The sequence below is a fragment of the Mixophyes fleayi genome, chromosome 12 (assembly GCF_038048845.1).
Source record: "Mixophyes fleayi isolate aMixFle1 chromosome 12, aMixFle1.hap1, whole genome shotgun sequence".
NCBI classification, from domain to species: Eukaryota; Metazoa; Chordata; class Amphibia; order Anura; family Limnodynastidae; genus Mixophyes; species Mixophyes fleayi.
Window position 1 is genome coordinate 53,810,951 of NC_134413.1, and position 16,447 is coordinate 53,827,397.

A 16,447-nucleotide genomic window follows, 5' to 3' on the forward strand; every position below is an offset into this window, starting at 1 on the left:
CTAACACACGCCGCTAGGCGTTTACTTTTATATATTAGATAATGCTAAGAATTTAGTAGGTCAGTGTATAACTCCGCCCAGCAGGTGGTGCTGCAGCTTGTTTTTTTTTTTCACACACAGACTAACACACGCCGCTAGGCTTTTATATTATAGATATATGTTTACAAATGCTCCCCATGCATACAATGATAGAGTAACAAGGATGTTTCTTGCACAGGAGATCGGCCCTACAATAGTTGGAGATGAATGCTCTGATCCTCAGTTGATGGAGCAGCTCGGAGCTAGCAAAAGGATTGTGCTGGGAAATAATTTGTAAGTGTTTTCATTGTGGTCTTGTTAAAACACGAAATACCAATGTTTCAAAAAAACAGATGTATCACTTTAGTTTGTTGACATCTATGGCAAATCATGAAATACAACTACTATTACTACTTATCAGCCACTTTAGCTTTCAACAATGTAAATGCATGATCCCAAACACATGTGCAGGGAAACTGCACACAGGTATATAATTCATTAGATTCAGATGTAAGTTGCAGTGACAATAAATTACCCAAAGTACCCTATTCAATCCTATATAAACAATTATTTACAGTAAATAGAAGGTATTCGTGTAATTATTTTTGATGCCTATTTATTTTAAAGTTTTATAGAGTTTGTGGATGATTAAGAGGTGCACAGCACTTGACGTTAAATTAGTCATACTGCACATAACTTGCGCTGCTATTCTCAGGTTTGTGTATATGACAATTGCAACTCCCTGGAACTTTGAGAGACGAATCAGGGATGTTCATGTGGAAGTTGCCAGGCGCAGTCTCCGCCCTTGGTGCAGGAGACGGACGCCTGCTCCCACTCGGCAACTGCGTCCCGTTGCCTAGCAACAGGACGCTTTCTGTTCCCCTGCACGCTGTGCGTGCGCACGATCTGTTCAGTCGCGGTCTGTTGCTAGGCAAAGGGACGCTATCTCCATCACCCAATCAGGGTGCACCTTAGGGTTTATATAGCGCCTTCTGACACCTGTAAGGTGCCAAAGTATTGTTTCACTCCTACTCCAGCACTTTCTGAACTTCTTCTTCTTCTTCTTCTTATTATTATTATTAATATTTATTTATAAGGCGCCACAAGGCATCCGCAGCGCCGTACAGAGACAAACAAAATCACAATACAATGGGAGACAGCACAGTAAACACAGCAACTCAGTACGCTCAATGCACAGCTAGAGAGGGCGGGGAAGGGGGAGGGAGGATCCGCAAATGACGGGGCCCAAGAAGTAGGGGGGCGGAAGACAGGGAGACCCCCAGGGGGGAGGAGGGAGCGAGAGTGGACGTGGGGTGGAGGACCCTCGAGGAGGAGGGCTAAGTAGCTGGAGAGCAGAGTTAGAAGTGGTGGAAACAGGAGGAAAGATGGCCCTGCTCAGAGGAGCGTACAATCTAAGGGGAGGGGTGGACAGACAGAGAGACGCAGGGGAGAGAGGGAGAGTAGGGGGACAGAGGCAGAAGATAAGGTAGGAAGTTAAGTGGGAGACAGAAAGGCTTTAAGAAAAAGGTGGGTTTTTAGGGCCCGTTTGAAGCTGGACAGATTAGGGGAAGTTCTGATGGAGGGAGGGAGCTTGTTCCAGTGGAGGGGGGCAGCGCGGGCGAAGTTTTGGATACACGCGTGGGAGGAGGTTATAAGGGGGGAAGAGAGGCGACGGTTAGAGGCAGAACGGAGGGGGGAGGATGGAGCATGAATAGAGAGGAGGGTGGAGATGCAGGGCGCAGTGGAGTTGGCGAGGGCCTTGTATGTGAGTGTGAGGAGCTTAAAGAGGATTCTGAAGGGGAATGGGAGCCAGTGAAGGGCTAGGTAGAGGGGGAGACAAAAGAGGAGCGGCGAGAGAGGAAAATAAGCCTAGCTGCAGCGTTAAGGACGGATCGAAGGGGATCGAGATGAGAGTGGGGGAGGCCAGTGAGGAGGAGGTTGCAGTAGTCCAGGCGGGAGATGATCAGAGAGTGGATAAGGCATTTGGTGGCATCTTGGGAGAGGAAGGGCCGGATGCGAGCGATGTTGCGCAGCTGGAAGCGGCAGGATTTAGCAAGAGAGAGGATGTGGGGGCCAAAGGAGAGAGAGGAGTCGAGGATGACACCAAGGCAGCGAAGTTGGGGGACAGGGGAGATAGAGGTGTTGTCGACAGTGATGGAGAGGTCAGAAGGGGATGGGGTATGAGAGGGAGGAAAAACTATGAGCTCAGTTTTGGCAAGGTTAAGTTTGAGGAATCGAGAGGACATCCAGGAGGAGATGGCAGAGAGGCAGGCGGACACCCTAGAGAGGAGGGAGGGAGAGAGATCAGGAGAGGAGAGGTATAGTTGAGTGTCGTCAGCGTAAAGGTGGTAGCTGAAGCCGAAGGAGCTGATGAGTTCACCCAGGGAGGAGGTGTATAGAGAGAAGAGTAAGGGTCCCAGAACAGAGCCCTGAGGGACCCCGACTGGAAGGGTGGATGGGGGGGGAGAGAGACCCAGAGGTGGTGACAGAGAAGGAACGGTGAGTAAGGTAAGAGGTGAACCAGGACAGGACTGGGCTGGAGAGGCCGAAAGACTGGAGGGTGTGAAGGAGGAGGGGGTGGTCAACGGTGTCAAAGGCTGCAGAGAGGTCAAGGAGGATGAGAAGGGAGAAGTGGCCCCTGGCTTTTGCAGAGAGGAGGTCATTGGTGACTTTAGCCAGGGCAGTTTCAGTGGAGTGGAGGGGGCGGAAACCAGACTGGAGAGGATCAAGAAGGGAGTATTCAGAAAGGTAGGAGGTGAGACGGCTGCAGACGAGCCTCTCGAGAATTTTGGAGGCAAAAGGGAGAAGAGATATGGGGCGATAGTTCGAGAGAGAAGTGGGGTCGAGATTAGGTTTCTTAAGAATGGGGGATACGAGAGCATGTTTGAAGGAGGAGGGGAAGATGCCAGTGGAGAGGGAGAGATTAAAGAGGTGAGCGAGGTGGGAGCAGGTGGTGGGGGAAAGGGAGCGAAGAAGGTGGGAGGGGATGGGATCCAGGGGGCAGGTAGTGGGGGGGGAGGAAAAAATGAGAGAGTGGACTTCCTCGCCGGTGGTGGGACGGAAGGAGTGGAGGGGAAGGTGGTTGGGGGGGGGAGGACAGAAGAGTGGGAGGGGTGGAAGAGAGTGGAGGAGGAGATTTCAAGTCGGATGGCCTCAATTTTAGAGGAGAAGAAGGAGGCGAAATCAGAGGCAGTCAGGGAGGAGGGGGTGGGGGGAGGGGAGGGGGCCAAGAGAGTGCTGAAGGTGGCAAAGAGGCGGCAGGGGTTAGAGGACTGGGAAGAGATGAGGGATTTAAAGAAAGATTGTTTAGCGAGTGAGAGGGCAGAGCTGTAGGATGAAAGGATGAATTTAAAGTGGAGGAAGTCAGCCAGGGAGCGGGATTTTCTCCAGTGACGTTCGGCGGAACGGGAGCATTTTTGGAGGAAGCGGGTAAATTTGGAGTGCCAGGGTTGGGGTTTGGAGCAGCGGGGGTGGACGGAGTGGGCAGGGGCGACCGCCTCCAGAGCGGAGGTGAGGGTGTGATTGTAGAGGGAGACCGCCTGGTTGGGGCAGACCTGGGAGTAAAGGGGAGAAAGGAGGGTATCGAGAGAGGAGGACAGAGAGGCAGGGTCAAGAGCATCGAGGTTGCGTATGGACAGAGTAGGTTTGGGCAGGGGGAGGGGAGCAGGAGAAGAGGAGAGAGAGAAGGAGAGAAGATGGTGGTCGGATAGAGGAAAGGGAGAGATGGAGAAGTCGGAGAGATTACATAGGTAGGAGAAGACAAGATCAAGGGAGTGACCAAGGCAGTGGGTAGAGGAGGAGGTCCATTGGGTGAGACCAAGGGAGGAAGAGAGGGTGAGCAGTTTGCTGGAAGCAGGGTAGGTGGGGTTGTCGATGGGGATATTAAAGTCACCGAAAATGATCGAGGGGAGATCGGAGGAGAGGTAGTGAGGAAGCCAGCTAGCAAAGTTGTCAAGGAAGAGGGAGGTGGGGCCAGGGGGGCGGTAGATGACAGTGACGCGGAGATGGATGGGGTAGAAGAGGCGGATGGAGTGAGCTTCAAAAGAGGAGAAGGAGAGGGAGGGTTCAGGGGGAATGACACGAAAAGTACAGGTGGAGGAGAGGAGGAGGCCAACTCCACCGCCAGGGCGGGCACCAGGCCTGGCGGAGTGGGTGAAGAAGAGGCCACCATAGGAGAGGGCAGCGGGGAAAGTAGTATCAGAATCGGAGAGCCAGGTTTCAGTAACGGCAAGAAGGTTAAAGCTAGTTGGATAGAAAGAGGTCGTGGATAGCAGTCAGCTTGTTGCGGACGGATCTGGCATTCCAGAGGGCACAGAAGAAAGGGGGAGAGGAGAGGGGGGAAATGGGGATGAGGTTAGCAAGATGAGCAGCGCGCGGGGGATGGCGGGGAGGAACGGGAGAGGTAGGGCGGGGGGAGAGTATGGGTATGGAGTGAGAGCGGGGAGGCATAGTAGGGAGAGAGAGTAACAGAACAGTGAGATAGTGGGGACAGTGAAAAACAGGTAAGAACAAAGGCAGGAAGACAATGAAAAGGTGGAAGATAATAACGAATTAGGGCGTGGAGGGCATGGAACAACAGTACAGTGAGATAATAAGGACAATGAAGACAGGTAAGAATGATAGCAGAACAGTAAGATAGTAAGGACAGCGGATAACAGGTAAGAATAAACAGGGAGACAATAGCAAGATGGAGGACAATAACCAATTAGGGCATGGAAGGCAAAGAATAATAGAAGGAGAGGTAATAAGGACAATGGAAAGAGGCAAGAATAATAACAGGTAAAACTAGTTGCTGGTAAATATAAAATCAGGAAAAACAAGATAAAGGCATATAAATAGTAGAATAATAACAGGTAAAAAGTAGAAACTTGTAAATGTACAATCAGGAAAAACAAAATAATGGCATATAAAATAATGTTTTATATGCAGTTGATGCAGTTAAGCCAGGGATTCAGCAGGAGAAGGGTTAATTGACAAGCCGGGTCGGTACACAGTAGATCAGTTGATGCAGATAAGCCAGAGATTCAGCAGAAGGGTTAATTGACAAGCTGGGTCGGTACACAGTAGATCAGTTGATGCAGATAAGCCAGGGATTCAGCAGGAGAAGGGTTAATTGACAAGCCGGGTCGGTACACAGTAGATCAGTTGGTGCAGATAAGCCAGGGATTCAGCAGGAGAAGGGTTAATTGACAAGCCGGGTCGGTACACAGTAGATCAGTTGATACAGATAAGCCAGGGATTCAGCAGGAGAAGGGTTAACTGACAAGCTGGGTCGGTACACAGTAGATCAGTTGATACACATAAGCCAGGGATTCAGCAGGAGAAGGGTTAACTGACAAGCCGGGTCGGTACACAATAGATCAGTTATCATGTGTTCTTCGATTCTGACTCGGCTTCCTGTTATCATTCTCCTGTGTTACGTTTTGTACTTCGCTGCTCGGCTGGTTTGACTATTTGGCTTGACCCGACTTCTCTCTGGATCCTCCCTGTGTACCACATCACTCGTTTGGCTTTGACCTGGACTATCTGACTACGCCTGTCTACTACTGTCGCTACACCGGTGACTGGCTTGGAGAAGCGCGACCTGCGTACCCTCTGCAGCTAAGTCCAAACATAGTCTAACGTACCCCTGGTATTCACCAAGGACGGGGGTGTGTTAGACTCCGCTCCTCCCTGTTCAGTTGCGCTAATACCGGTTAGCGTCCATCTCTGCAATTTCATGAGACAAGTGCATTATAGTAAGGTTGTGCAGACGCAAGTTAAGCATACCTCATTTAAGGTGTATCTTATTTTGGGAAACACATTTTTTAAATACTTTTCTCACTGTGTAAGCTCTGCAACTACTCAATACACATTCAGTTTTCTTGTTGATTATCAGTATAATTGCTCCAGGTGCAGTTATATGGTAGATTTAAGTTCCACATATCTTATGTGTGTAACCCAAAATACAGACATGGAGATGTAAGTGTGCAGATGCATACTTGCACATATACTATCAGGAATTACACAAAGACTTTTGGATCCAAAAAGACCAATTTAACTCTACCCATAATGAAGACGCAAAGACAAATGAAAGGTAGGTATTCACCAGCAACCCTCGCAAGGAGGTATGGCTTGGTTGCTATCCCTCCACAGGTATCACACGTGATGGATAGTTAGACTGAATCAGGCATGAATCCTGAGGTATATGCAGCATAACAATAGTGCGGTACTCTCCACCGTGGATGGAATAACCAGGAACTCACTGGAAGAGAACATAGAGCAGAATACTAGAGCGAAATTCCCAGGAATACACTGAAGGAACCATGAGCCAACTTGTCAGTGAAAGAAATTACATCCCCTGCCACCATCGTGCTCTCCTTAGTGCCTAATATATTATGGAGGCAATTAGGAGGCGTGAAGTAGCTTTTTTTTTTTTTTTTTTTTCCTGGTGATTGCCATTTTCTACACAATCAGCAGCACTGGTGAAGATAATCCCCAGAAGGTCCGGCATGTGACGTACACAAATGGCCATCTTTTATCTTTGCCTCTAAATCAACCCCTTAATGTTCATATGTTTTTAAAGGCATGAAATGATTGGGTATTCATTCGTGCAGCTTCAAAAAATTTATCAAGCTTAAAGTACTAACACTACCAGAGGGGATAAATTACTGGTAGTTTGCCGCCAAACTCCTTGAACGCGTTGTCTACAACCGTCTAGCCTCCTTTCTCTCTTCTCACTCACTCCTTGACCCGCTCCAATCCGATTTTCGCCCCTCCACTGAAACTGCCCTCACTAAGGTCACTAATGACCTTCTCCTAGCTAAATCCAAAAGACACTACTCCCTTCTTATCCTTCTTGACCTCTGCTGCTTCCGATACCGTTGATCACGCACTCCTTTTGCAAACTATCAAAGCTATAGGCCTCTGTAACACTGTCCTCTCCTGGTTTTCCTCTTACCTCACCAATCGCTCCTTCTCAGTCTCTACACATGACTCTACACCCCCCCTCTTCCCTTACCTGGTGGTGTTCCTCAAGGTTCCGTTCTTGGCCCCCTGCTTTTCTCCCTCTACACCTCCTCCCTTAGTGTCCTCATCAGCTCCTTTGGCCTCCAGTACCACCTCTATGCTGATGATACCCAAGTTTATCTTTCATCCCCTGACCTCTCCCCTTCCATTCTGTCTCGTGTCTCCTGCTGTCTCTTGGCCATCTCATCTTACATGTCCCAATGCTTCCTTAAACTCAATATTTCCAAGATTGAACTTATCGTCTTTCCCCCTTCCAGGACTCTCCCACCCCCCCCCTCTCTATTTCTGTTAATAACACTACCCTCGTTTCTGTCCCTCAAGTCCGATGCTTTGGGGTCATCCTTGATTCCTCCCTCTCCAAGCCTCACATTCTGTCCCTCTCAAAATCCTGCTACTTCCACCTTTGGAATATATCTAAGATACGCCCCTTTCTCTCCATGGACGCTACGAAAACCCTTGTCACTCGCTTGTAATCTCTCGCCTTGTCTACTGTAACCTCCTTCTCTCTGGCCTACCTAACTCTCACCTTGACCCTCTTAAATCTATCTTCAATACTGCTGCCGGCCTCATTTTTCTCTCCCGCCGCTCTGTCTCTGCTGTCTCCCTCCAACAGTCACTATATTGATCACCTCTTCTCACTCTCGTCTCCAGGACTTTGCCCGGGCTGCTCCCCAGCTGTGGAATGATCGACCATGTTCCATCAGGTTAGCATCTACTGTCAAAGGCTTTCCTAGCTCTGTTTTCTTAAGCCTCGGCCTACTTCTCGCTGATTTCTACCATCACTTTCACACACTGTCCCAGATATAATTTGATTTGCATTTCTATTTTACCTGTGTGTGTAATGTGTTTTTTGTTCATATTTTGTTCTTTCTGTATCATGTTGTGTCATGAGACACTGTTTTCTGTATATGTCATGCACGGCGCTGCGAACCCTTTATGGCGCCTTATAAATTAAAGATAATAATAAAAATAATATTTATTTTATACACATGGTGTATGTGACAGGATGGACCGCCTATGCCACCCTGTCTGTTGTTGCTGGGAACCGGCTGAGCTTACTTTGCCACCGTTCCCTTACGTTATCCCAAATGCGCCCTCTTGCCGCAGTAGGGGGGGCTTACAATGCTGCCACCACCGATCTCCTTCTATGGCACTCAGAACCACGTTCCTTCTGGATAACGGTCACTGCTAATGTACTCTTGCGCTGGTACACTTGGGCTGGTAACTCCGGACCACTTACTATGGGTCAGGGTTGATGTGGATGGATCCCCCCTGGCCTATCACACTGACCAGAGCTGCAGGGTAGCGGCAGAGCGGTGGTACTGGAGAGCTGGCTCCAACCTCAGAATCAGCCGGAGAACGGATTATATTTTAGGGTCTAATCGACAGGTCACAGGATTACAGTAATATTGAAGTTGTCAAACAGGGTCTTGAAGCAGAGTGATGTTTATTGCTCAAGTGTCCTGACAAGGACAGTCCCACTGATTTAAGGTATCAGTGGTCAGGTCAGATGGAACATCAGAATGATACATTATATGCTCACACAGCTCAACTTTTATGCAGTTCTGACACAGTCTATTTTTAGCATCAGGATCTACTCTATTTACACAAACATGAATTTACATGCATTGGAAAGCTAGCCATATTTACACTTATATGTGAAATTCCAGAAATGCTGTGATGTCCTGCGTCTGGTTTTCAGATGCAAAGAATCCAGGCGCCAGTCTTAATTAAAAGTTCCTGCCTTCAATGTTTGGACCTTCACACATCAAAAGATCTAATTAGCATGGGGCCTTTCTTCAGACCGTTCGGAATACATATTCACACAGAACAACAAAAACAAGCCAGTTTCCCACATCACAATACACAACAGGCTTTGTAAAGAAAGGCTCATTGTATCAGATATATACATCAGAAATAAAGTATTTCCTTTAGCAAGGGTAAACAGAAAAAACAAATTTTCTACCCTGGTCTCAGAGATAAGGATTTCCTATCTCACAATATATACAATATCAAAAATAAATGCATTGGCAATTTATATAAATCAGCGGCCTGTGCTATTTCCTTTAAATAAATTCATACCAAAAGTTATTGATCTGTGATTCAGTCACAGTGTATGATTTTGCTACATTTTTAAAATGCCCTAAATATTAGATATTACAAACTACACAGCAGTAAGACAATCTCTGGTCAGTTGTAACAATGGACATTGTTTGTACATTAGCTGCTATGTCTATGAGTTTAACTCCATTCTTATTTGTCATCTGTTTATCTCAGCGCAGAATATGTTGTTAATGATCCCCCACGAGTGACTTTGGACAAGCTTGAAAATCTAGGATACCATGTTATCAGCATGACAGGTGTTGGGCAGACTCTGGTATGGTGTCTGCATAAAGAATAGATGTATGTTCATACAGATCAATTAAGGACTGCTTCCTGATGCCCATCTAAACAACATACTGCAATGGTCCCGAGAACCTCATCACATTGGACACTAAAGGAGGATGTATCTGCAGTACGTTTCATATAAAGAAAGCTCAACATTGAGGAGTCTAGACTCGTTCATTGGTCCAAAGGTAGTGACGGATTAAAGGAATGCATCATGAAAATGTTATCATGGTTTAAATGTACATTAGTGTTCTGATGTCAGTGTTTAAGAAATAAAGCAAAACATTACATATATTCACATGTACTGGATTGACTATTTTACTGTACTCAGATGTGTAGCATTCCAGGTAGCTTCATAAAAAATAGGATTTTGCAGAGGCGTATTGCCTTCCTTTGTCACCTGAATGAATTTGTAGCATTTTATAAGGAGATGAGTTTAGACAACAACAACTTCCACTATCCCTTATTCTTCAGCAGCATTAAAGGGAAGCATCACTGTTTTGGTGCTTTACTTCCCTGGTGTTTGTCTTTATTCCTTTGTAGTGCAGACATTAATTTATCTTCAAATAAGAAAGTTGATCTAAAATAATACATTTTTACCTGTGTTGAAAAATAAAAGCCTACTTCTAGTTGACAAAAGTGGTCCAATTATTTCCTATGTAATCAATTGCTATGTTATCACAATTGTTATCCTAATGTTCTCAGTTGCGTGTTAAACCTTGTTAAAATGAACCCATGTTTCTTTCTTTGTGAATTGTGCAAAACAAAAAATCATTAAGTAAAAGGCTCAGTGCCTTTCTGCAGATAGGGCAAATATGCCTGTAAAAGAGGAACATTGCCCAAAAAGTCATTGCTTTTATTTCCAGGTGTGACATAAAAAACAAATACAGAATTGTTAGAAAAGTGTTGAGCAACAGGTGGCATGAGGACCACCAGCAGCCCACCAAGCCTTCATCTGAAGTCTCCAGCTTCTCCCTGCCACTGCTATGACTTATTTTTTACTTTTTGTGCAAATGGGTTTCACCCACAGCACCAGATCTTATTGACTAAGAGCTGTGTCACAGATGAAGCTTGGTGAATCATTAACCAAATAGCTTATTCTTTGACCGTCTGACCTCTGCACCATGTGACCTCCTCCACATAACCAAGGGAGGTCACTACTCTTCCACGCTCAGAGGAGGATTGATGTGCAGTCTGCACCATGTAGTCTCTCTCCTTCCTCCGAGACAATTCCAGATTCCTTTATTAATTCAATCTAAGGAAAGTCATTTTTACATTGATACATTACATAACTCCCAGGATGAATTTGTGATTAGATTAGCAGTGGTTTGTCACTGGTATATGTGGGGTATTTTTTGGAAAATGGGGTCTGAAGGTATAGATAAGAGGATTTTTACTCACCGTAAAATCAATTTCTCTTACTACACTGGGGGACACTGCAATACATTGGGGTATAGTAGGTGGGACTGTAGTTAGGCACTTATAAAACTTGTTTGTTCCCCTGACTCCTCCCCCACTATGCCCCTCCTCTGTAGCTGAGACTTCAGTTTTGTATAACCAAGCCAGAAAGAGAGGAAAAGCAATTCAGAAAGTAACACCAAAGATAGCACTACTTTCAGAGGAAGGGAGGGTGTGCAGTGTAGTAAGAGAAATTGGTTTTACGGCGAGTAAAAATCCTCTTTTCTCTGTCCTACCACTGGGGGACACTGCGATACATTGGGGAGCTACCAAAGCTGTGTCCAAGGGCGGGAATGCTCTGGAACAGCTGTGCGCAATATTTTGTGGCCAAAACCCTGCATTAGTGAATGCAAAGGTATGCAACAAAGAAAACAACATGCAGCAGAACAGACGCTGACACTCTGTACAACTGCGCCATCGAATTACGCTTGTTTTGCCGTCCAAGAAGCTGCAACCCTTCTGAAGAGTGCACTCTAAAAGTCACTGGAACCTGCAGAGGGGTACAGATAGAATGTTGGTTGTGATGCAGTGGCAAGAGACCACCTGGACCCTGCCCCTCCCCCCCCCCCCTACGCTCTTTAGCACTAGAGAGGCTAAAGGGGCATTAAATTCCTAAACAGGAACTGTGTGAACAAGAGCACAAACTATCTCCCGTCGGAAAAATGTTACCCGAAAAGAAGAGGCACAAGAATGAGATACCGCAATCCCTGTGTCAGTGGTATGCAGGCACTAAACGTCAGAACCAATAATGCCTCGTACAACGCGCCACTAATTTTCTGGGAACTAAAATGAGGAAGAGCCATACACACTCTCGCTCTGGATCCCCTACGAGATGTGATATCCAAGGGAGCAGCCTGCATTGAGCCAACAACTCAATCCACTCAGTGATATCCAAAGGAGCACCATATACACTGATCTAACAGCTTAAGCCACTCAGCGATAACTAAGGGAGCACTCATACAGCAGTGCTTAAGCCATTCAGAGATATACCAGGGAGTATTCATACCATGAGCTAAACGGCTTAACTAACTCAGCAATATCTGAGGGAGCACTCATATAGAGAACTGACAACGTACGGCCGTCATATATACAATGGAGCACTCATACCATGAGCTAACAGCTTAATTAATTCAGAGAGTCACCGGAGCCTGAAGAAACCCCGTAAGCAAGACAACCTTCCGCTGAGCTAGACGGAGAGCCACGGGAGCTGCACGCTGAAAGAAGTAGGGCTGAGACCAAAAACGGAGCCAGCTGGTAAAGAAAACCCTTTAAAGATTCCTAAGTGGGACGTGTGAAATTCTATGAATTTACACCAACCAAATACAGTTTCTAGCCCAAAGAACAGCTGAGGAAGAAGCTCTATGGTTGTATTTGAGGTAGCAACCATTTCCCTGCAAGGACTCTCTGGCCGTAAATGTTGGGCGTCCGACGCCACAGCGTCAAACTAGATGATGAAAATCAAAAAGAGCCGAACTACGAGATTAGGCCGCTCTGGAACCTGAAAAAGAGGGACGTCAACGCTAGTCCCCTAAACCAGGAGAACACTGCTTTGCAAGACACACGGCGGATCACCAGACTAGCTGGGATGCGCCCCCTCCTAGAAACTCTTGAACACCCACGAGGAAATGGGCCCTGTAAATAACAAGTACACCCCCTAAGTTCTAGGGAGACCCGACTTGGCTATGGACAAATCCACTTGAGGGTCATTAGATAGAGAACCGACAGAGAAACCAGGTTAACATGTCAAAAGAACCTGGGCTCCATCTCGGAGAGCCCTATGACCAGGAGGGCACAAAGGTATTAACCTGGAGTGACCCACTTTACCTGGTAAATGACTGATTGCTAAGGCATTTGGCCCTCAATAATAATATGTTGGACTAACTTGGCACATAGTATGGCACAAGGCACACCCCTCCGACCATACACAGGTCGACCCCTATTCTGCAATTAGGATATAGGTATTCCATAAGTGCTACAAATATGCAACAGCCCTGCATTATGAGACCGAATCTCTACAGGTTTTCTAACCCCCTGTACAAGAAGGACAACTGACCCACTCAAAAATCATTGTGGCTAAGCACCACCCGAAAAGTAAACCAGTGGAACAGGTAAGAGGAATGCTATGCACGTCCAAAACAAGGAAGGCAACTTCCCTTGATGAGAATCTCCCTGTTGAGACATGAGAGATGTTCAGAATGAAGAGAGCCAATGATTCAACTAGAACCTTGGTATCCTATTTTGTAAAACATAAACTCATGTTACTGAAAGGAAATTCTTCCAGGAGCATTTTGGCACTGTATAGAAGAGAGATGAGCGTGTTCTTCAGTAGGAAGATACGGAGTGTTCCATTCTAGAAGATGAAGCAAAAGCCAACACTTCTGGTGTGGTAGAATGAGCAAAGACCTGGGAAGGTCTAAAGTGACCACCTGCGAACTCAATAATGCAACCCTGCTGCTTGCGGAGAGGCTGCAAGTATAATATTCTGGCTGAAAACATCTAGCTGTAAGCTAAGCGTTGGTTATAATAAAGAACTTCCACCTTCGGGGGATGCCCCCAGACCTATGGATGTTTACCTGACAGCCACTGTACATAAACTATAAGTACCCCTGTAAGGCTAGGCCTGACTCGGAATGTGGCACCCTGACCTCAGATCAACAGAGAGGATGAACGGATTGAACACGTAAACATCTTGGCCTGGTTTCGCTGACATAAAAAAAAAGAAACCACACCTACCGCCAGAAGCCTGGGGAAACTCGTTTGTAAAAGTGCAAATTGAGAGTTCCGTTATTGTAACGTAGTACTGTGAGCATGTGGCAAACCATTGGTATCATCGCTGGATGGCTATGACTACCAGCTATGACTCTGCTGGGTGAATACAAACCACCTCAGTAACCCTTAATGTAAATAAAGGCTAGAGAACTTCTTCTGTCACAGAGCCTCTAGATAAAACCCTTTACCAGCTCTTCCTCTGTGTAGGAAAACCTCTTGTCAGCTCCCGCCGGGGATAGCAGACTAAGAGGACTGAAAAGCCACAGAATTGTCACCAGCAGGGATTACTTCCCTTGTATTCACTCTGACGGGAAAGGGAGAAGAGATGAAAATCTGGCCAGTCTATTACTGTTTACCCGTTTTTTGTCAAAAGACAGACACCAAATGAAATATATGAGGAAAAACATTTTCTCAATAGGGTGTCACTAAAGCTTAGGTTGCAAATTAAAATATAGACTGGTGTTTTGCCAACGCTAAAACTGTGTAAAGTTTAAGCTGGGATAATCCACCTCGTATGTGTTGTCAGAGGGAATAATGTTCTTGTTAGTAAAACGAAGATCGAAATAGACATCCTCTGGTGAGGAATGACTACATCCTGATTCTGACTGTGACAACAGTGAAAGATAAAAACCTGCCCATCTGTGGAAGATGGTGAACAACAGCGTCTTTGTCCGGATGGTTTTTCACCTGAATAGCGCAAATGCCTATTCTGTTTTAGCGAACAGATATAAGCTGTGTGGAGGCTTAACCAACACAGTGTAAACCTGTGTAGAAGCATGAAAAAGGGTATACTCACATACCAATTCGGACTTTAAAATTACCTTAATGAGTTCGGCCACCAGAAGCGACAGTGATTTAGGCCAGACCTGTTTCTGCCAAACTGCTGCCACCGAAATGGGAGCACCCTGTTTGTAGACCCTAGGCCATTGATGCTGCCGTAGATTTAGCCCAGCTTGACTTCTGCGAAACTGCTGTCACTGAAGTGGATGCACCCTGTTCGCCAAGCCAAGTCTCATAAGCTGCACAGAGAGCATCCGGGCTAAGCTGTAGAAAAGGTGATATTAAAATATATATTTTGTACAGACATAATGCAACTTAGGTGTACCAGCGAGGTCCTCTGACACATAAGACAATGGTAAGCAAAGGGTCAGGAAATATAAATGAATCTCGTCATTTGTACATAAATATTGTCAGTACAGACGGAAATCTCCTACTGGGGGAGTCTTTCCAGCCATAATGCAATGGAATTATAGGCGATACCAAATACATCTGTATGATATTTCTTGGGCACCTTAATTATATACACATTGCAACCTGCAAATGCTGATTCTTACCACAGAAAAGCATACAGCATAATTATATATCTTTTTTTTTTTTTTTTAAATAAATACATTGTGCGATACATATATATATATATATATATATATATATATATATATATATATATATATATATATATATATATATATATATATACACATATATATATATATATATACACATACACACACACACACACACACACACACACACACACACGTGTCCATACAGAGCATTCTGGATAGGCTGGTCAAAAGATAATCCAGAAGTATATAGGGCACCTGTGTATCATAGTACAGACATACCAGAGAATGTCTATTACACTTGGGAGCTCTGATGCAGACACATTGAAAATAAAGGCACAAGTTGCAATAACAAGCCCTTTATATATATATTAGATGTTCAATGCAGCATAGAAACTCCTCAAAGCTATATACCAGGTAGTTTCTAGGTATTAGACACCAAGGGCTAGATTTACTAAGCTGCGGGTTTCAAAAAGTGGGGATGTTGCCTATAGCAACCAATCAGATTCTAGCTGTCATTTTGTAGAAAGCACTAAATAAATGAAAGCTAGAATCTGATTGGTTGCTATAGACAACATCCCCACTTTTTCAAACCCGCAGCTTAGTAAATCTAGCCCCAAGGGGTAAATGTATTAATGTCCGGATTCTTCAACTCCGGCGTCTTCGGCGATTAAATTTAAAGCGGCGCTGCCTTGTAAAGGGAAGTTTCCCTTTACAATGCAGCGCCGCTTTAAATTTAATCGCCGAAGACGCTGAACACGCCAGAGTTGAAGAATTCGGCCATTAATACATTTACCCCCAAGTGTGAAAACAGTCCTAGTCTATATCCAATAAAGACTGAACAAGTTAACTTTTGTTTAGCAAACAAACAATACAGAGGTACCGGCAGATTGGAGGCAGAGATGATTCAGCGTGCAGCCCGATGTCTCTGGCACAGTCTCCAGGCATGGGCGCTGTCTGTTGTTCAGTAGCTGAAAGGGGGAGGGAGTTAAAACTTCCATCCGACCCTCAAAATGGCTGCCTCCATGCGCCGCCAAACTGCACATACAAAGTATGTCAGTCGGCTTTAATAATGCATCCTCCGCTAGTTTTAAGGTGCCCAGGCTGCGGGGAGCATGAGCGAGCTAATCGCCTTTACTGCAGCGCGATTGCGTCGCTGTCCCCACCGCTCGCTGCCCAGAGGGGGGAGGAGGCGGGGGACCTTGCCGGCATGTCCGTGGGGAGAGGAGAGGCTATTGTAGTTTCACTCCTGCCCGACAAAGAAGAAGGAGCCCCGGCCGTCTATATGGCCGTTTTAAATATCCCTATGGTAGATTCTGGCTGCTGAGAGCTGCTGCCTGAAAGGCAGGTACAATTAGTGGGCCAACTGCTCATTTCTAGGGAGATACTGCCGGCAATGGTGCAAGGTAAGAGAGGCAGGCTGCTGCTTACCTTGCGCGGGGACCAGGGTGAAGGAAACCTGA

General features: G+C 45.9%; 1 protein-coding gene and 1 long non-coding RNA gene across 2 annotated transcripts in view; one reads left to right on the plus strand and one right to left on the minus strand.

Annotated features, from left to right (window-relative positions):
* Nucleotides 1-10,016, plus strand: part of GCHFR (GTP cyclohydrolase I feedback regulator) — a 25,976-nt gene extending 15,960 nt beyond the window's left edge. Inside the window, exons 2-3 of the mRNA XM_075193326.1 lie at nt 218-312; nt 9,304-10,016. Coding sequence (XP_075049427.1) covers nt 218-312; nt 9,304-9,427 — 219 coding nt within the window. The 3' untranslated portion in view covers nt 9,428-10,016. The remainder of the gene's footprint in view (nt 1-217; nt 313-9,303) is intronic.
* LOC142109226 (uncharacterized) overlaps nt 1-16,123 on the minus strand; it is a 19,362-nt gene extending 3,239 nt beyond the window's left edge. Inside the window, exons 1-2 of the long non-coding RNA XR_012680312.1 lie at nt 15,868-16,123; nt 14,463-14,685 (exon numbers count right to left, since the gene is read on the minus strand). This is a non-coding gene — a long non-coding RNA (uncharacterized LOC142109226). The remainder of the gene's footprint in view (nt 1-14,462; nt 14,686-15,867) is intronic.
* Nucleotides 16,124-16,447: the final 324 nt, after the last annotated feature.